The sequence below is a fragment of the Kogia breviceps genome, chromosome 4 (genome assembly GCF_026419965.1).
Source record: "Kogia breviceps isolate mKogBre1 chromosome 4, mKogBre1 haplotype 1, whole genome shotgun sequence".
In the NCBI taxonomy this organism is placed as follows: domain Eukaryota; kingdom Metazoa; phylum Chordata; class Mammalia; order Artiodactyla; family Physeteridae; genus Kogia; species Kogia breviceps.
The window spans coordinates 180,893,820-180,913,706 of NC_081313.1; the positions used below are offsets into that span (position 1 = coordinate 180,893,820).

A 19,887-nucleotide genomic window follows, 5' to 3' on the forward strand; every position below is an offset into this window, starting at 1 on the left:
TTGGGGCGACCTTGGCGGCCCCAAGGACAAGACCCTGGGGAGGGGTGGGCCGGAGCCGGTGGTGCAGTACCAGGGGAGGCCACCAGATGGCGGGTCTGCCGCCTTCCCGGGGGCGGGAAGCAGGGAAACCCGTGGGGAGGGTCCGCGCTCCCCCCACCGCAGTCCCACACGCCTTCCGGGCTCTGGAGACCGCTGGAACCTGGGATGCACTTTTCCTAAGAAGGGGTTCAGAGCCCTCACCAGTTTCTCAACGCTCCCGAGGCCCCTTGCCCTCTCAATTGGGAGCCGGCATACAGCAGGCATACGATACAGGAGCGGCCAGACGATGGGCACAGGAGCCAGGCAAGGGTCGAGGGGAACCTCCGGGGAGGAGCCCTGTCGAGCCCGCGAGTCCTTTAGAGTCTAGAGAAGCGCGGGCTCCCCCCGCCCCCGGTTCCGGAAGGGGGCAGGCAGCGGACGCCCCCGGGCGCCGTGTCACCGCGCCTCGGTTGCCGGGTAACGGAGCCCGGAAGGCGGGCTGGGGGCGCAGCTGCGCGAGGCGTGGGTGACGCTGGACTGCAGCACGCGCCGCAGAGGGCAGCCCCCTCCCCGCGCCTTAGGGCTGGAGGGGCGTTGCCAAGACCGCCACCAGGTCCCCGGATGCACCAGCCCACTGCCTCAGTTTCCCCAAGAGGAGGCTGGGGACCCCATTGGCGAGGGGGACAGAAGGATTCAGAGGGCCCACCAGGTCGGACCAGCGATGGGAAAAACCACACAGGCTCCAGAAATCGGGTTTAAAAAAGACATGTTTAATTAATTAAATACCAGGATGAGGCCAGGCAGGGCAAGGGGAGGGGGGGGTCACCCGAAAGCACAAATCCCTTGGGACCCTACCCCCCCACACCTCGAGAGGCCACAGCTAAAATAGCTGGAGCCAGATCCCAATATGACCATTGGTCCCTCCAGACCCCTGGACACGGGGAGGGGGAGGGAGGGGGGGCAGGGGACAAGTTCTCAGCTCCCTGGGTCCTCAGACCACAGTCCACCCCCTGCGGACATGCACCGGCCAGGGCTGGGACAATGAGGGGGACGTCCAGACAGACACAAAGGGAAACAAGGCCCGGGCCCGCCCTCTGCCCTCTGGACTAAGGCATCTCACCACCACGGGAAGATCCTCTACAAACTCGCCCCCCTCCCCAGGACCCCAGGCACCTGTCCCTGGATCCTGCCAGGGCCGGTTCCGGTCCACGCTAGTGCCATCCAAACGCCCCAGCCCCCAACTGGGAGGCAGGAAGGTTCTGGAACACAGAGGGGTGCCACAGACCTCGTGCGGCCAAAGGCGGGATAGGCCTTTTCAGGGTATGGGACAGGGAGCCTGGGTCCCTTCCCATTCCAGGGCCGGGGTCTTCACATCTGTCCCTCCCCATCCTAATTTCAGAACACGCAGGCCCTCCCCTCCATACCCACAAAGCCTGAGGACAACAGACCACCCACCGGGGCCCAGATCAAGGAAGAGATTGGCGCCTGAAAAAATATTCTACCCGGTCCAAAAAAATCGAGCTATCCCAGGAGGTTCGGGGGTCAGCCCTCCCGCTTCCCGCCCGCCCGCGTGGGCGGGACCTCAACCGCTGGTCCAGTGGCCATACCCGGAGCAGGATGGAGCCAGGGCCCAGGGCCTCCTTACCCCCATCCCCGCAGGGCGGGGAAAGGGTGCATTTCGCCCGAAGGCTGGCCTGGTCCCAAATAGGAGGGATTGATTGTCACGTGATGCTGCACAAGGCCAAAGTCGGGGATTCTTCCCCTTTGGGAGAGGGGAGCCGGCCATCCAAACCGAGGGCCAGCTTCCCCCCAGTCTCTCTCACTGACACACTCGCACGCCCACCCGGAGGAGCAGGGCAGCCCCCCACGCCAGCAGAGGAAAATAAATAAGCCTGCAGTAACTCCTATCCCGTGCTATTTCCCCCCCCCCGCACCCCGCCCCCGCCGTGGGTCAAACTGCTCTTTGGAAGAACCCCCCTTTCTCTCCCTCCCTACCCCAAGTCTCAGAAGCAAAACCGGTACCCCTATGGAAACCCTACGATCTCCCCCGTCCCCACCCACCCAGCCCTCGAGGCTGGGGGGCTGAGGGGCCCCTCCCGTGAGCAGTGGGGCAGAACCTGTGGACACCTGAGATTGAGTACCCGAATGGGGGCGGCCAGGCCACACCCCGTTTCCCTGAACGTCTCCAATGGCTTTCAGCGGGGTGAGGGGCTCCCGGGGCGGGGGAAGGGGGGACACGAGGCAGCCCGCGGTAACCCCTGGTTCACCTATGGCTCTTTGCATACTTCATCCCAAACTGGACAGAGGGGCCTGGGGACCAAGTGTGAACACCGGTTAGGGGGTGCCTTTCCTGGGCCACCTCCCCTCAAGGCCCACACGTCCCTCAAAGTAGGGAGGTGGCAAAGGGGGAAGGGGGACGCCTCTTGGCCACCCACCCAGGGTCCCTGTTTAACAGCTGGGAAGAGAGTTAACGATCATGGCTATATACAGACACGGGGCCACTACCCCTCCCGAGAGCAAACTCAAAGGCCCGGATGACCCTGGTCCAGTCTCAGACCCCTCCTTGTTTTCTCGAGGGGACAAGGGCATCGTGGGGGCCCTCAGGGGGACACTGGAAGGGGCCGGGCTGGCGGTCAGTCCGTTCCCCGCCCCGGGCCGGGACAGCAGGCGTGTTGCTGGTGCTCCATGCCCAGGCCCAGCGGGGGCGCGCTCAGGGTGGCTGGACTGGGGCTCTACAGGCCGGCGGGGGCCGGGCTGGGCACCGGGCTGGGCGCGGGGCTGCCCGCCAGGCTGCAGGGCAGCGAGTCGCTGGGCGAGGTGCTGCGGGCGCCCGGGCGCCGGAGCAGTTCCGGGCGGAAGCCGGGGTGGCGGCGCGCGTGCTTGGTCAGGTGGTCACTGCGGGTGAAGCGCTTGGAGCAGAGCGGGCAGGGGAAGCGCTTCTCGCCCGTGTGCGTCCGATGGTGGCGGGCCAGCTCGTCGGAGCGCGCGAACTTCTTGTCGCAGCCCGGCCAGTCGCAAGCGAAGGGGCGCTCACCTGCACGGAGGAGGCCGAGGACAGACAGACAGCGGTCAATGTTGGGGGAGAGAGGGAGAGGAGGAAGTCCCATCAGATCCCCAAGGGTCCTCGTCATCCCTCCCCACCTCGTTCTAGAGGCTGAATTCTGGGCGTGAATTTAAAACGTGTAGATATTTAAAGAAAACGGCCCCAACTCATTTCGCGAACCCCCGAGAATACTCTCCCCTCTATTTCCTACGACTAATGGTAATCAGACTGGGAGCAGCTGCCATGGGTTGAAGAGAGAATCTACAGAGACCGCGTTCTCCCAGGACCGCGCGCCTGCGCGCCCCCGCGCGCCCCCATCCCCAGGACGGCGTCACCTCGGTGACATGTACTTGGCACACACGTGTCCACTCCGAACGCACGTCGAGTTTTCGGAGAGGCTTCTTATGCAAACGGGTCCTGCCGTCCCCACCCCCGCGAAACTCCCTTCTGCCCTTCCCGTGGGGGCATTCCAGGGGCTCCCAGGTACTCGCGATCCCAGTCAAGCCCCTTCCTTTTGGAAATGACCACCCCGTGGGGGGAACCGTCTGGGCAGCTTCCCGTGCCTGAGCACAGCTACTGCTGACCCTCGTGGCCCCTCTATGAGCAGAGAGACATATGAAGGGACCCCCACCCCCGGGGGCCGGAACTCGCAAGGTGCGGAGGGACGCAAGGCGAGGCGGGGACAGCCCCTGGGTGCGGGCGGGGCAAGGGGCGTAGCCCGAGGTAGCCCAGGACTCGCCCCGCCCCAGCGGAGCAAGGAGCAAAGGCGAGGGGAGGAGCGGGCCGCCACCGGCAACTTCCTCCGCAGACCCCTCCCACCGCCAGCCCGGCCTCACCCATCCTGCCCCTGCGGCCACCGCCATCCCCGCCTGCCAGTCCCCACCCGCCCATCCCTTGGGGGGGTCTCCGCCCCGAAACAGGGTCGCCGGACCCCCCTCATCAACACATCAACGTGTGTTGTCAGCGGGTCCCCAGCCGAGCCGGGTGGACCCCCGCCACGCCCCAGGCCCAGGGGCCGTGAAGCGCCCAAGAGTTTGCACCCTTCTGGACCCGGCACCGGGTACCTGGGACCCTGGAATCCCCAGGCGTTGTGTTGCCCAATGCCCAGGGGGTTTGCAGGGTGTGTTGGGGGTGCATAGAGCGTGGACACGTGGGCAGGGTCGCCCCTCGTGGCCCTGGACGGAACCCAGCAGAGGAAGAGGGGGAGGCCAGCTGGGGGGCAAGAGGGGGAGCCACAGTGGGGTCAGGGTAGGTTACACACTGGGAGGCCCACACCGAGCACTGGGGACTGCGGTGACCCAGGCTGACCCTGCTTCAGGAAACACGCCCACCGGTGGGGGAGGTGCTGAGGGAGACAGACTGAAGAGTGTCCTCAGCCGAGGATCAGAGAAGCACCCTCAAAGCAGCACCCTAGTGGGGGCGTGCACAGCTGACCAGGAGCCGGCGGTGGGGGCCATGGGACAGACCCGCAGCCGTGGGGTGGGGGGAACCTGCATTCTCAGGGTGACCCAGTGACATCTCTGTTCTGGAAGCTCAAGGCCCGCCCTGGGGAGAGAGCTGGGAGGGGGAAGGGATCACGAACCACTGAGGGGCACCAGTGGACTTCAGAGGGGCTGCCCGAGAGAGAGAGGGGCTAAAACCTCCCCGCCCCCACCCCTTCCTCCAGGTCGCACTCGGACACCACCAGCGAGGCAGAAAAGGCGGGGGTCAAGGCCCAGCAGCCTCCCCCAGAAAGTTTCTCGTGGGATACCTGTCGGTTATACTCACGGCTGGGGGAGGGCAGGCCCCAGGAGGCTGGGGACCCAGACGCGCTGGTGCCACCTCCCCCAGGGGTCACAGGCCACAATCATGGTGCTGGGGGGAGAGCAACTGTCCAAGACCACAGGTGACCCCAAATCCCTGGGGCTGCCCCCCCACACACCCCATGCTTCCCCTGGAACAATCCAGCAGTCAGAGTCCGCAGCCACTGGGGGAGGGGCCCCAGAGGGGACGTCCTCCATAGAATCACGGGGCTCAAAACAGCCCCAGAAGGGACACCCCACCCCACCCCACTTGGAACCGACAGGTCCCGAAGGCCGAAGTCTGGAGGCGGGGATGCTGGCTTCCAAGCAAACGGGGGCCTGGGGGAGCGACGCCTCTCCGAGGGGCATGCGGCCCTGTCGCCATCTTGCAGGACGCAGGCGGGGAGAAGGGGTGGGAGAGGGGGGCCAGTCCGCCGCGGGCTGCGCCCCGCAGTTGGCTCACTTCCCCATTTAGGGCAGCGGGGCCCGCCTCCGGCCCTGCCCTCCCCTCCCTCCGTCCCGCAGCTCTACTTTGCCACCAGCAGGTTGCAAGAGCGGTGCCAGTGCCCGCAGGGGCCGGACGCCTGCAGCCACCGGGAACACAGCTGCCGCACGTAGCTCGGTGGCGGCAGGGACATCCGCAGCCCTAGCCGGCCCCGCTCACGTGGCCCCGCTCCCACCGGGGCCGGGGGTCGCCTCGCCGGCTGGCCGCCTGCCCGCCTGCCAACCCCGCCCCACGCCCGGTTGCTGGGTAGCGCAGTGCACGTGAACACGTGGGTGGCGGGGCCCGGGTCGCGCAGCCTTCCCTCCCCACAATGTCGGGCGGATGCCTGCAGGATGCCAGGACCTGCCACCCTCTCAGTCCTCTGGCCGGGGAGGGGGGTAAAATTCAGAGGCTCAGAGCCGGCATGCCTGGTGCAGCCGCCTGTCTGCTGAGTCCACCTGGGTGCCGGAGGAGGATGCGGTGGGCGGGGCTGCGGTGGACTTGACCCTCTGACTTGGGCTGGGACTCGGGGTGAGCTCAGGACGGCCGGAAAGGAGGTCCTGGCGACCGTGCGCCAGGCCTGGCTCATTGTGCTCGGCCTTCACGGGGGACAGTGCCCCACTTCCCTGTACTGGGGCTGGGGGCCAAGGGTCTGACATGACCTTCACTGTGACCTCCTGAGGTCATCACTAACCTAAGGGGGGTGTGTGTGTGTGGCCCGCAGCCAACCCTTGTGCAAATGCCCACCTACCAGGTGGACTGCACCGGGGGAGGGGCCCAGGTAAGGTAGCATCCCAGGAGAGCTGGAGAAGGCTGGGACTGCAGCAGGTGGGGGGGCGGGGGGCTTCCCAAAGGAGATAGGCCTGAGCAGGCCGCGAAGGACAGTATGGATATACAGCCAAAAGGATTGAAAATTGATGGTGAGGTCCGGGGGTCAGAGCACAGGGTCCCCGTGTGGCTGGCCATCCTGATGGCTTTAACAAAGACCAAACCCGAGCGAAGTTCATCTGCTCTGGGATCTTAAATACTCCCCAGACATTAGCCACCCCCACCTTTCTCCCTGTCCCCGCCCCTCCTGTAGGTTTTCCATTTCAATTGCTCTGCGGTTGCCACCAAAAACCGTAGGCAGAGGTCTCACAGGCCCTCACCTCCCCACGTGGTACCTGGCAGCAAATCCCATCAGAGCCCCTTTCAAAATATGTCCACCCCGCCCCACCAACCCCGGCTCTTCGTGGCTCCAGCCCCCAGCTCAGGCCAGGAGTGGGGCGGCAGCCCATGGGTGGGTGCCTGGGCCGCCCAGTCTGTGCTCTGCTCTGCTCCCTGGCTCAGAGTAGAAGCTGAAGTCTTTACTGTGGCCTCGCTTCTCTGCAGCCCCGGTAGCTGCTCCTCATGCACCGCCTGGAACCTCTCCCCCATCACTCTGTCCCTTCTCTGTGCTAACGTCACCCTTCAGAGCAGACTCTCCTTATCCTGCTGGGGTACCCCCCCCACTGTCCCCATTCTCGGCTTTCTTATGCTTATACTCAGTCTCTCCTGGGTATGATATGTGCCCCCCACCTGACCATAAAGCTGACGGCACAGGCCTGGCACACCGTGGGTGCTTAACACATGCGTGGATAGCGTCTACAAGCCCCGAGAATGGCACTCAGGTTGCTACAGCTCCAGCAGCAGCTAACCAGCTAGCTTGCTGGTGCGTCATCTGGTTTACCTCCCCATCCCCCAGGTAGGAGCTACCACTACCCCCGTTTACATAAAAAGCGGGCCACCTGCCACCCCACACCTCTCCTCCCTTCCGGGGAACCCAGGCTGCCCTGGGTTTTGCTTCCCCACCCGGACTGACATCTTCAGCATCAGGGGTGATGACCCACTCAGTGCCTGTGTGTTCAGACCCCCCAGAGCATGTGTGTTCCGGAGCCTCACTGTTCTGGAAACAGGACTGGGAGAGGGTGGCCCCCCTCCCTCCCCAGGAGGCCAGCTCCTCAGGCTGGTATCGTGTGCCAACTCCCGGGCCATCTGGGCCACCTTTATCAGGGAGCCTGGGTGGGGGGTGGTTATCGCCCCTTGCAAGGTTGGGGGCACCCTCCCCCGCCCCCCAGCTGGGGCACCGACACTGTGAGCAGTGTCAGCTGCTGGCTGCACCCTGCTGCGGGAGGAGGGGGCTGGGGGGCAGGCAGTCCTGGGCACTCGCACCCTACCCCGCACCCTGGCACTGCCCCATTCTGGCCCCCCAGATAAGCCACCAGTCTCCTGCGCCCCACCTGGTGCACTAGGGGCGCTCACAGCTCTGCGAGGGGTGGAGGTGGGGTCTGCTGACTCAGACAGCCCTGGGGGGTGCGGTGGCTACTTCCCCTCTTGGCCTCACTTTCCCTGTCTGCCTCTCCTCCTGGGGGCCTGTTCAGCAAAGAGTACCACCACCACCAGCCCCTTAGGCCGCTCGGCAAACAGAGGTCACCCTAGCCGCCTCTTGTCCCCCAAGTCGTGGGCCTTGTCCTTCCCACCCGGTTCGTGCAGTGGCCCCACCACTCTCCCTTCCACACAGCAGCCCCCCTTCTCGATCCCTCTGCTGGATCCTAATCCCTTCCCCATAAACGGATTTTCCTCTGCAAAGCCGGGCCTGCCCGCACCCCCCCTGCCCTTGGGATTAAAGGGCACACTTACCTACTCTGCCCCCTCCCCACCTCCCACCCACCACAGCTGCAGCCCTCCAAATCCACGCCCCAGGGCCCCCGCCCCCACCCCCTGCAGCCGGGGTGCCGTCCCCTCCCCTGGGACACACCCTTCCCTGCTGCCTCTGACCCCGCTCAGAGGCCTCTTCCTCCTCCAGGAAGCCCTTTCCTCCATCACGGCTGCTGTCTCTGTCCCCCCAGTGTTCCATGAGTCGCGGGGGACGGGGACTGGGTCATCCCCACAGGGCCTCTCACACACTGTAAAGGCTCAGCTACTCTTGCTCAGGCTCAAGCAGACAGGGTTTTACAGGGGGTCTCAGCTGGAGGTATTGCCACAACGCCCAGGGGACACTGGATGATGTCTGAGAAGATTTGTCATTGTCACAACGGGGGGTGCTCCAGGTGGGGGCCAGGGAGGCTGCTCAACATGCTACAGTAGCCAGGACGCCCCACACAGACAATGAGCCGGCCCCGAAGTCAGCAGGGCCCAAGGGAAGACCCTAGACTAACAGCCCCACTTCCAGATCTCAGCTCTTTGCGGGGAGGGGGCCTGAGCCGCGCAGAAGGTGCTGGACACTGGGGGCTCTGGGGAGCAATCCGGAGACGAGGGAGGTTGGGAGAGCGAGGAGTAGATTGCCAGCCTCTCCGCCCCCACCCCACCTCCCTCCCTCTCCCTCTCGGTATCCACGGCAACCGCGTCAACATCTCCTGCAGCTTCCCAGTCCTTCCGTGCCCCACACTGGAGGCAGGAGAGCTCCTTCTGGGCCAGGGGCTGCGGGCCAGACACGGGGGACCGGAGGACAGCCGTCCCCGCCCCCCCACAGCTGGGTGGCCCTGTGCAAGACCCCGTCGCCCCTCCCGGTCTCCCCACCCCAAGCCTCTGTGCCAGATGGAGCAGGGATGATGAGGCGCCACACTCAACTCGCCTGGCTCCTGCTGGGCCTGCCTGCTCGTCTGTAAAATGGGGCCAGGCCAGGACGGGGGCTCTCCTTACTTCACAGAGGGGAGGGCGGCCATCGGGCACAGGCGGGTGGAACGGGACTCCCTCCCAAAGGCCCTCGGGGGACAACGTCGCAGCAGACGGCCATCATCTAATTAAAGCTCCTCATCAGATCACTCCCCAGGCCTGCCCCCAGCAGTGGGCAACAAGAGGTCCAAGACAAGCATGGCTTCCCCACCCCAAAACAGGCATAAAAACAGCTTCCCCCTCCCCTGGGGGCTGGAAAAACCCAAAGGCCTTGACACAGATCCTGGGTAGGGTTTGGTGGTCCTGAGCACTAGACAGATGCTGAATTAGCAATCACTGAGCACGAAGGTGCCCCGAACCCTCCAAAACCAGAACCAAAAGTGCCTGGGTGCACGACTTTCACTCTCAGGAGCAGCATCCCCACCCCAGGGCCCACCACCATTATTATCCAGGGGGCAAGGCATGGGGGGATGGCACCCGGCCCTCCCCAACCCATCACTGGGACACCCCAACTCAGTCCCCTGGACCTCGCTTTGTCTTTAAAACTAGAATGGTAATACTGACGACAAGGAGCCCTTTCTCCCCCAAAGGCTTAGGGGGGTGGCCAGTACTGCCTGGGGGCCCACGGAGGTTCTCAAGGATCCCAGGATACCCTGGAGAAGTGTCCCTACAGAGCCACCGTGGGAAGGAGGATGGCCACCCCCTTCCCCAGACCCGGAGAGTCAAAAAGAATGTGGAAAAAAACAAACCAAACTACAGCACTAGGGGGTCTGAGCCACTCTCAGGGGTCACACCATCCATGTCTCTGCCACAACACTAGGCCCAACCCCACTTCCGTGCACCCGCTCCACGTGTTCCTACAGTGGGAGCGTGTCCACTGAGCCAAGCTGATGCACCCTATTGCCCGACATGACCCTCATAACGGCCCTCAGGAGAAGGCAGCCCGGAGGCGGTAGGTAATGCGCTAGAAACGGACAGAACCACCAAGTCCAAGTGCACGCCCACCCAGCTCCCCTGCCCTTCCCAACAGAAGACACCTCCAATGTTTCAAACTCTGGCTGGTGACCAAGGCCCACCATCCCCAGACCCCCAGCCCAAGAGAAAATCCTCAGGGTTGAGGGTGGGACTCCGTGGGGAGGACTGGGGGGAACCACAGGAGGAAAAAGAGGAGGTGACACAGTGAAAGGGTGGCCACAGCCCCCCTGCCTCCGGCTCCCTAGCGGTCCTTCCCCACCCCCGGCTCGGCTGTGAGACGTGACAGTGTCGCGCGGAACCCTCCCCCGCCCCCAAGCCTTCCCGGCTCCCGCTGCAGGCGGGGGCGTGGGGGTGACCCAGGAAGCTGCGAAACGCACTGAGGACGTGACACCCTCAGAGGTCCCCCTCCTCCCCAGACTCAAGCCTTAACCCGCACTCCCAACCCTGCCTTCCGCCTTATTAAAATACATATAAAGGAAAAGAAAACGTGCCGGGCACCCCCCAACCTGGCTCCGCACCAGGCGCTCCGCCGCTCTCTGGGGTGAATCCTCGCGGCCACCTCGGAGGCAGCGCGCGGTTCCTCCTGCCTTTCTACAGAGAAGGAAACCAAGGCAGGAGAGAGAACGAGAACCTCAGAACTGGACGCTCCGACCACGATGCCCACCAACCAGATCCGAAACCAACGTTAAATAAAAGAGAAACTAGGCCAAGAGCGAAGGAGACTGCGCGGGAGCCCAGATCCCGCCCGCGGACCCCGCCGCGACGCGCGCCCCGCGAGCCCCTGCCGCCGCCTCGGCGCCCGCCATCCGCTCGCTGCCCGACCGCGTGGCCGCCACGCCCCCCGCGCGCGCCCCACCCACCAAGGCCCCGCCCTCCCGGCCGGCGCGGCGGCGGCCCGGGCGCGCCCCCCTCCCCGCCCCCGACGCGCCACGCAGTTTCGGGGTCCCGGCGGCGGGGGGGGGGGAGCGCGGGAGGCCACCCTCGCACGGGCCGGGCGCGCGGCCAGACTCACCTGTGTGCGTCCGCAGGTGCGACTTGAGGTGGGAGGACTTGTAGTATGCCTTGGCGCAGCCCGGGAAGGGACAGCGGTGGCTCTTGGCGGCGGCGGGCGCGGCGCCGGGGACGCGGCCGGAGGACGGGGACGAGGCGGCCGAAGAAGAGGCGGGCGAGGCGCCCCCCGGAGCGGCGCCGGGCCCGCCGCGCAGGTCGGCCAGGATGCTGGCGGCCAGCAGGTGGGGTGCGGCGGCGGCGGCGCTCGGGCCTGGGCCCGGGACGGCGGGGGCCGGTGGCGGCGGCCCCGGGGGCCCGGGCGGGGCGGCCTCGCGGCGCGGCGCGCGCACATCCAGGCCAGCGGCCGGGCCCGCGCCCTCGGGGCCCGGTCGCCCGCGGTGCACCACGGCGCCTGAGGAGATGGCCATGAGCACGTCGGCGGCGAAGTAATCCACGCACGCCACGGCTGCCGACATGCCAGGCAGGGGCGGGCAGCGCGGCCGAGCGGGCGGAGCGGAGGCGGCGGGAGCGGCGCCCGTCCGGCCGGCGGCGGCTGCTCGAGTGCGGGAGGCGGAGGAGGAGGAGGAGGAGGAGGCCGGCGCGCGCCGCCGCCGCCGCCGCCCGCGCTCGGCCTGCCCCGCCCCGCCTGACGCGCCCTGACGCACCGGAGCCCGCGGGGGCGGCCGCGGCCCGCCCCGCCCGGAGGACGCCCCCTCGGGGCGCGCGGCCACGCCCCCCGCCCGGCGCGCCCTCCACCACCCTGCCCTCTGCGCGCGGCCGCCGGGGGCGGGGCCGGGCCGAAGGAGCCGCCCCCTGGGGCGCCTACTCTGGCAGCGGAGTACGCCTCCTCTCCTCCGAGCGCTCCTTACCCACTCGGGCCGCCAGGCCGGGGAGCCAGCCCCTTCTGGCCCTCCCCTCCCCCTGTGGCCACCCCGGGTCCGCTTCCCCAAGCACCCTCTCCTCACACCAGGAAGCTCCGCCCGGTCCCCGCTACGGTCCCGCCTCCGGAGCGCGCTCCGCCCCGTCTCGGCAGCCCCTCCCTCCTCGGAGGGCCCCGCCCCCTAGGGCGCGCCCCTCCCTGCTCGGCGCGCGCCCCGCCTCCCCGCGGGCTCGCCCACCCCACGCTGGGGCGCGCGGCCGGCGGGGGCCCGCCCCTTCCTCGGACGTTTCCACCCCGGCCCGGGCGCGCCCCAGGTCAAGATGGGGGAGGGGTCCGTTCCCCACGTGGCCCGGTGGGGGTGCGGAAGCGGCTAACCCCGCCCCCCGGCCACGTGCGCGACCCTTCCCCCTCTTCTCCTCCCCAGTTTTCGGCCCTGCTCGACCGCGCGCCCCCTACCTTCTCTCGCCCGCTTGCTTTCCTGGGGGTCCCCCTCGCCGCTCCCAGAGACCCGCAGCTAGGTAGAGGAGGGGAGGACTCCCCGCCTGGTAGGGTCGAGCTAACGTGCGCTCGTTCCTCTTTTTTTGCCCCATTCGGGAGTGAGGAGGGCTGGGGTCACAAAGGGCGGGGCTCGGGGTGCTTTGGGGAGGAAGAGTGGGCCGGGCCCGCCCGGACAAGGGGGTCGGGAACATCGCTACTGGCGCCAGTCAGGGATCTTTGGGGCGCAGACGGGGCAAGTGGGGCCTCGGCAAGCCCCTGAGGACGTCCTTGCCAAGTTGTTTAATGTCGTCGATGACGCCAGGAACGCAGATGCCCGGGGTCCGCCCAACCCGCAGGTCTGAAGCAGCGGACGCGGGGAAGTGGGGCGATGGGGTGGTCCCCTCCATTGCGACCACGCCCCCGCCCCTTCCTAGGCAGGCCACGGAGACCGTGCAGTGGTAGGAGCGGCCTCCAGGGGGCCTTCCTGCACGGGTTCTTGTCTTCTCGGTGACCCGCCCTGAGCTGGGTGTGGACAGAGGCGGGGGGTTCTGGCTCAGACCCCATCCCGGGACTGAATACTCACCCTGGCCACCTGCAACACATACCCCCTCCGCGCACTGGCTGACAAGGCCTGGCTCCACCCCTCTGGCCCCAGGCTGGTCTCTGCCCCATGTCCCCCTGGTCTAGGCCCTGGTCTACGCCTGACCATCCTTGGTGGTGCCAGCCCCCTCTGGGGGCCCGCCCTTGCACAAGGGTGGGCCGAGGGAGGGAGAGGAGAGGGGGACTGGAGTAATGACTTCAGGCTTCAGAGAGGAGACGCCGCTTCTTCCTTTAACAGATGAGTCCACTCCCACTCCAGGTGGGCACTTGGTGGGCGCCGGCTGTCAGCATTCCTGCTGGCTGGGGCCTCCTGTGCCTTTGAAAGTCTAGGAGGGTGGCCCACCTGGGCAGGCCCCCACCCTCCACCATCTCAGCACACCCACTCTCAGGTCTTCCCCAAGTCCCTGTGCCTGGCCTCTCCGAAGTCCAGACAAGGCAGGAAGTGCTTTGCAGGCTGCCTCCATAGGCCCCAGCTCACCCCAGCACGTGGGGAAGAAGCAGGACAAGAAAGAGGCCGGGACCCTTTGTGCGTTCCTTCCACTGGTGTTTATAGGACCCAGAGCAAGATGTCCCCAGTGGCTTTGCCCTCCAGGGGCTCAGAGTCTAGGGCAAGGCAGCTGGGACTCAAGACAGTGGCACAGGGGATGGACACAGGCCTGACAAGTGGAGGAAGTGGGGATAGCATCCCAGAGGTGGCTCCACCTGGGGCCTGCAGTTCAAGGGGGCAGCCACGGGAAAATGGGGCGATAACTGAAGGGGGGGCCCTTCTTCCCACAGGCAAGGGGGGGGTGGACCATGGCAAAGCAGAGCTTAGGACTGCCATCCTGGCTGTGCCTGGCAGATCTCATGGCCCCAGACAGACCATTTTCTCAGAACCCCAGGTGTGCGCTCGCTCCCACGGATAATCGGGGTCTTGGACCTGTGGCTTTCTTCCACGGACCACTTGTGCAAGCAGGAGACCCTAGGCGGGGGACCACACTCCACCCAGTGTTCACACCCCAGGCCCCCGGGGATGCCTGGGTGAACCCGGATGCCCCCCCCCGCCCCACCCTGACCCCATTCCCACCTCTGCCTTATGTTTTGTCACCCTATCCTCACTACAGCCCTTCAGGAGTTGTCACCCCATTTCATAGATGAAGACATCAAGGCTGGGAGAGGCCCCAGAAGTGGCCTGAAGTGGCTGGCCCACGTGGAAGAGCTAGGAGGCAGCAGAGAGTTTGGGGCCCTGAGCTTCTGTCCTGGCTGGGGCACCCACACAGTGGTCAGTCCCTTCTTTCTCCAGACCTCAGTTTCCTCACCTGTAGATGGGGGCCCATCTCTAGCCTTCCCTTCTGGCACCAAGGGGTTCAGGGGGGCTCTCGCCAGACCACAAGGCCCATGGAGCCGAGCCGGGCAGGAGCAGACACAGGGCGGAGTGGAAGGGAAGGGGGCTCAGAGGGCGAGCCTCCCAGCTGCCAGTGAGGGGAAGGCAATATAAAGTGGAGCGCATCAGAAACATGGATGCCCTGGGGCCCGACAGGTCAGCGTGGGAATCTAGGCTCGTGTACCTGCATGTACGTCTGTGTGTCTGTATGTATAGACATTCTGGAAGGACCTTAAAGACAGTAAAGCCTTTACTTTTTGTTTTAATAGCACTTTCTGTATAGTACAACCTTTTTTAAAAATCCATGTGTATTTATTACTTTTATTTTCTTTAAATGTCAGTAGATATCTAGGCAGTGCAATTATGGGCCATGGGCCCTTTCCTTTCATACTTTTCTGTATGAAAAGTTTTTTTTTTTCTTTTTGTTTTGGACACGCCATGCAGCTTGTAGGATCTTGGTTCCCCGACCAGGGATCAAACCTGGGCCCCTGGCAGTGAAAGCACGGAGTCCTAACCACTGGACTGCTGGGAAAGTCCCTGAAAAGTTATCTTCTAAATAACTCCCCCGCTTAGGTGTGGGCTGGGCTGAGGACAGTAACCTGCTTGTGGGGAAACCTGGGGACCCCACCTTAGCCAGGAGGTCCAGGTCGTCTTCAGGGTGTCAGCAATCCCCAGTGGGATGTGATGAGAAGGGCACCTCACTTCTGGGTGTTCTTCCCTATACCCATAGCCCTGGTCTGATCACGAGAAAACCTCAGAAAGGCCCAGATTAGGGGACATTTTACAGAAATTCCCGACTGGTCGCCAAACTGTCAAGGTCATGAGAAACCAGGAAAGACTGCAGGAGCGTCACAGGTTTTAAGAGGGTAAGGAGACATGATGACTGAAGGCCATGTGGGCTGCCGGGTCGGACCCTGGAACAGAACAGGACATTAGTGGGAAAACTGCGGAGATGGGAAAAAAGTCAGGAGCGTGCGAATAGGCAGGTACACAAGTTAGTCCTTGGTTTTCACAAGACCCTCCCACGAGGGGCGCTGGGGGAAGGGTAGACATGACCGCTTTTCTGTAAACCCCAAACTGGTCCGAGGTGAACATGTGAAATTAAACACGAGGAGTGGATGCTAGCAGCCCACATCGGAGGCACCAGGAGAAGTTCTACATTCTCACAGCTGTGTACAGAGCTGTCACGGCCGTAAATGTGGTACCTTGTGACCCAGCAATTCCACTCCTGCCAAGGTACACACAAAATTTTTTTTTTTCTTTTTCAAAGCCGTGCACCGTGCGGGATCTTAGTTCCCCAAACAGGGATCGAACCCGTGCCCCCTGCATTGGGAGCATGGAGTCTTAACCACTAGACCTCCAGGGAAGTCCCCCAGAAAATATTCTTAAGGAAACAGAAACGTCTGTGTATGGCTGCACTGTGGTAATGGGGAAAGAGGAGAACAGGTGGACCAGCCTGTGTCGGTCACTGTGTCATGGAGCAAGAGGCTATGGGAGGACCAAGACACAGGGTCAGCCGCGAGCTCGAGCTCACCGGAAGCCACAAGCCCCTTCACGCTGTGAACTCTCGGTGTTTCCACCTGTCTCTGCAGCCTTTTAGTGCGGTAGCGTCTGCCAGCCCGTCCACAGCGGTCAACTCTGCAGGGGCCTGGAGAACCACGAAGAGGAAGGGGACGTGGAGTGGGGGGCTAGGGGCGGGTGGTCCAGCTCCTCAGAGCGTCAGGCTGGGCAGGCAGGTGCACCCGTTTTTGCCACCTGCCTGGCATTGGACATTTGTGGGTGTGACTCCCAGCCTCTCCACGTGGGTCCTACTTGCAGCTCTCAAAGGACAAAAGCCCCCACCCCTCGTGGAGCGGACGTTCCAGCAGGATGATGTACTTTGACAACAGAGCATTTTTTAAGATTCATGCATGATTTGCCTTCTCCTCTGTAACACATCCGTGTTTATTTCTTCTTTTTGGGGGGCTGCATTGGGCGTGGGCTCTCTCTAGTTGCGGGGAGCGGGGGCTACTCTTCGTTGCGGTGCGCGGGCTTCTCACTGCAGTGGCTCCTCTTGTTGCAGAGCGTGGACTCTAGGCCCGCAGTCTCAGGAGTTGTGGCGCACGGGCTCTAGAGCGCAGGCTCGGTAGTTGTGGCACATGGGCTTAGTTGCTCCGCGGCATGTGCGATCTTCCCGGACCAGGGCTCAAACCCGCGTCCCCTGCATTAGCAGGCGGATTCTTAACCACTGCGCCACCAGGGAAGTCACCATCCGTGTTTATTTCTAATGTGTGTCAGATTACTCACCGTGGTTCTAGGGCTCGGTCACACGTAGGAGGTGCAGAAGGCCCCAGCCCAGGCCTAGCCGGGCAGTGGGCACGTGGCTATCTTCCCCCACAGGAGGTGCAAGGTCCCTGCTCCCAGCTGCTGGGGAGAGACCCAGCCCCCCCCCCCAACCCATCCCTTCTCTAGGAGCGGGAGGGGGTGGGTCTGGCCTGAGCCACCTGAATTCCCTCCCCAGGGCCCCTTCTCATCCTCCTTTCCTTGCTGGCCTGGGACCGACCCCTGGAAAGCAAGAGCTTCCGGAGGCAAGTTTCAGATGGCCAGCTGCAGTGGGGGCCACCCGTGGGCCTGGCCTCCCCGTGCCCTGCTGAGGGAGATGACAAGCCCTCTCCAAGGCCCTCTCCTGTAACGTGGGTTTCGCGGCGCTCTGCTGGGCTTCGGAGAGCACCTGGCTCGGCTCCTCCCAGCGATGACCATGACCACAGCCAGGCCCATCCCTTCCCCCTCACCCAGACATGCTGTGGACACACACGGGGCTCTGCCCTGTGCCCCCTGGCCCTGGGGTCTGGCAGCACAGAGCTCACTGTCCAACAGGGGCACACCTGTGTCCCAAGACCACTTGAGCACCACAGAGCCTAGGCCTGAGTCCAGTCAGGGTCCCAGGCCTTCTCCTCTGGGCAGCTTGGCCAGAGCCATGTCCCCTGGAGTGGGGACAGTGGGGACGGCGACCCCAGTGGCCCAGGGTCGTCGTCGTGTAGGTACACTTGGCACAGCGCAGGAGCTTCGAAACTTAAGGGGGACCCTGACGCTGGGCTGGCACTCCCACCTGTCGGAATCGCACAGTTAACACGTTGGCCCTGCACCCTGACCGTGAAGCAGGCAGACAAGTGCCTTCCCTGGGGGAGCGCCCAGGCCCTGGGTCAGGGTGCCGGGGGCCCTGAGGGGTGGCACCCACCACGAGGCCCTATCTCAGATCTGGGCCCTGGGGGGCCACAAGCTCCTCACATAACCTTAGCCACCACGCGTCAGGGAGGACACTGAACTCCCCACCCTCTTCTGGGGCCCCCCCAGTTCACACGGAGACCGCCGAAGCAGAGGGGTGGGTCCCACCAGCTCAGCCTGATGAGGGGGCAGTGAAGCAGGGTCGCCAGAGGAAGGAAGGGAGGATGGACGGAGGGCCCTCGGGGGCTGGGCCCCGCAGGAAGTCCAGTCGGGGCTCCTCAGGGCGAGGGGCATGCGCACAACCCGGACCCCACCCTCGGGGAGGGGCCTGTGCCTGGCTGAGGCAATCCCACCCCCTGGGCGGCCTGTGTCCCCCGGGGTCTCTGGGTGCCAGGCGTGTCTAGGCCGCGGAACAGAGAGCCTGGACCCCGGTTCCCGGACCCAGGGGCCAGGTGTCAGGTGAGGTGCGCCGGGCCAGGTGTCGAGCGGAGGACCGGAGGCTCCGGTGAGCCGGAGGGGGGGGGGGGGCGGGGCGCCTGCTGAGCAGCGCGAGAACGCTGCCCGGTGTGAACACGTGTGTCCTGGGAAATTCACAAAATGGAGAACCGAAAGTTGGCCCTCGTCCCAGGCGGCCTGGCTCACGGGCCGTACCAAGTGGAAAGGAAGGGGGGAGGGTGCATCCCGGAAGGTACCACTCCCCCCATAACAACCCCTGCGGTTCAGAGGCTGAGCCCCTCAGAGGCACCCCCCCGTGGGAGAGGCGAGTCCCCCGCAGAAGAGTAGAGCCCGCCGGCCGGGCCAGCCTGAGGAGCCCCTGGCCTTAGCGTATCCCTTCCTTGCAATGGGCAGGCACCGGCGAGTAAAGCACTGCGCTGACCTCAAGCAAGGTCAGCACCTCGCACTGTGACTGTACACGGGGGCCAAGGGGGAGGCCCCAAAGGCTTACGTTTTCAGAATCCTATCTGTCAGAACTAGCATTACAGGGAACACGTTCAAGCCATCAGCTATTTATTATGACAGAACTTCTCTTGATTTTTATGAGGGGAGTGGGGGCCCCCAGACACTAAAGAAGTCAGCAGGGTTCAGGATGACTGGGGTGATAGGGTTTAGAAACAGAGCCCCCGACACGGAGAGCCCCTCGTGCGTGCGGTAAAGGTGGTGCTTCAGTCGGGGAAAGAATGGCTTTATCGGGAAATGGCTTTGGGAGCGAAGGATTTGGGAAAAAGCAGTTTGGGTTCCTACCTTACTCCTTCTCAGAAGTCCTTTCTAGAGTTAGACCAAAAATTTAAATACATATTTAAAAAACAAACCATTATATTTACAGAAGAAAACATCAAACGTTTTACAATCGTGGAGTAGGGAAGATATCTCTGGGCACGACACAAAATTCAGAAGCCATATTGATAAGGTAATGACTGAACGATTTTAAGTGCCTGGCAAAAATAAATAAAATTAACAAACAAACAAAAAAATACAAAAAAACCCACACACAATCCAAGTCAAACACGAATGACAAGTTGGAAAATATATATATCTTTTTTAAGACAGTGGGCTAATTTTCTTAATCTGTAAAGTGTTCCTATAAAACAGTAACACCAAGAACCCAACAGAACTCAACCCAAGAACCCAATAGTAACATCAAGAACCCAACGGACAAAGAATGTGAAATACAAATGGCTTTCAAGTATATACATGTTTATAATAGACTTCCAGTTTCAAAATGATTATATTAGTGGTAGAAATGATCAACATAAAAACAAATCTGACAGAAGCACCGAGATGTTTGATTATACTTCTAGGAAACAAATGAAGCTACAACGAATACTATTTTAAGGGATCACATACCCATCTAGAGTTCTATGGAAAGCCCTTGGACCTAGCCCTTCTGTATTAAGGAATTCAGCCTCCAGAAGTACTCGTACTTGGGTAGGAAGATATTTGTACGAGGATACTGGACCTAGCATTGCCTGCTACAGAAAAACCTACATTTCAACCAACAAGAAACAGGATGAATAAATTATAGTGCTAATAAACTATGGCGTGGCCACCAGGAGGACTGGATCCAATCTATCTACGTAGGGGAAACTCAACACTCTCCAAGGCACGCTGAGTAAGAGGATCACACTTCTGTATAAACTCATTAGCTACACCTGCACTTTCTTTGTTGACACATAAGAAACTGCTTCCTCTCTGGCCCAGTGGAGGGGAGCACTTGAGGTCAGGGGTGGGAAGAACACTGAGTTTTCACCCAACACTCTTCCATACTCTGAATCACTCTGTGTGCCTGAAAACATTTTTTGTTCAATCGTGAGCTGTCGCTTTGGACTTGCTGCACTGCGGAGCCCCGGCACTCAGGGAACTTACATTCTGATGGGGTGAAAAGACGGCAGGCTCTTGTGACACGGGCAGCAGTGGGGTCAGTGGGAGCACAGGGCTGGG

The 19,887-nt window shown here is 63.1% G+C and overlaps 1 protein-coding gene and 1 long non-coding RNA gene across 3 annotated transcripts; one reads left to right on the forward strand and one right to left on the reverse strand.

Moving 5' to 3' along the window:
- Positions 1-767: 767 nt before the first annotated feature.
- Positions 768-11,492, reverse strand: KLF16 (KLF transcription factor 16). Its single transcript, XM_059061102.2, has 2 exons — positions 10,947-11,492; positions 768-3,052 (listed from the first exon to the last, which is right to left on the reverse strand). Exons 1-2 carry the CDS (start codon positions 11,398-11,400, stop codon positions 2,751-2,753), a joined length of 756 nt encoding a protein of 251 aa, XP_058917085.1. The 5' UTR covers positions 11,401-11,492; the 3' UTR covers positions 768-2,750.
- On the forward strand, positions 10,896-15,169 carry LOC136794120 (uncharacterized). Of its 2 annotated transcripts, XR_010840484.1 has the most exons (3): positions 10,896-11,166; positions 13,985-14,142; positions 14,975-15,169. It is a non-coding gene; the product is annotated as an uncharacterized lncRNA (long non-coding RNA). The 2 variants fall into 2 exon arrangements; XR_010840483.1 differs by lacking the exon at positions 14,975-15,169 and having other exon boundaries at positions 13,985-14,549.
- The last annotated feature ends 4,718 nt before the right edge of the window (positions 15,170-19,887 follow it).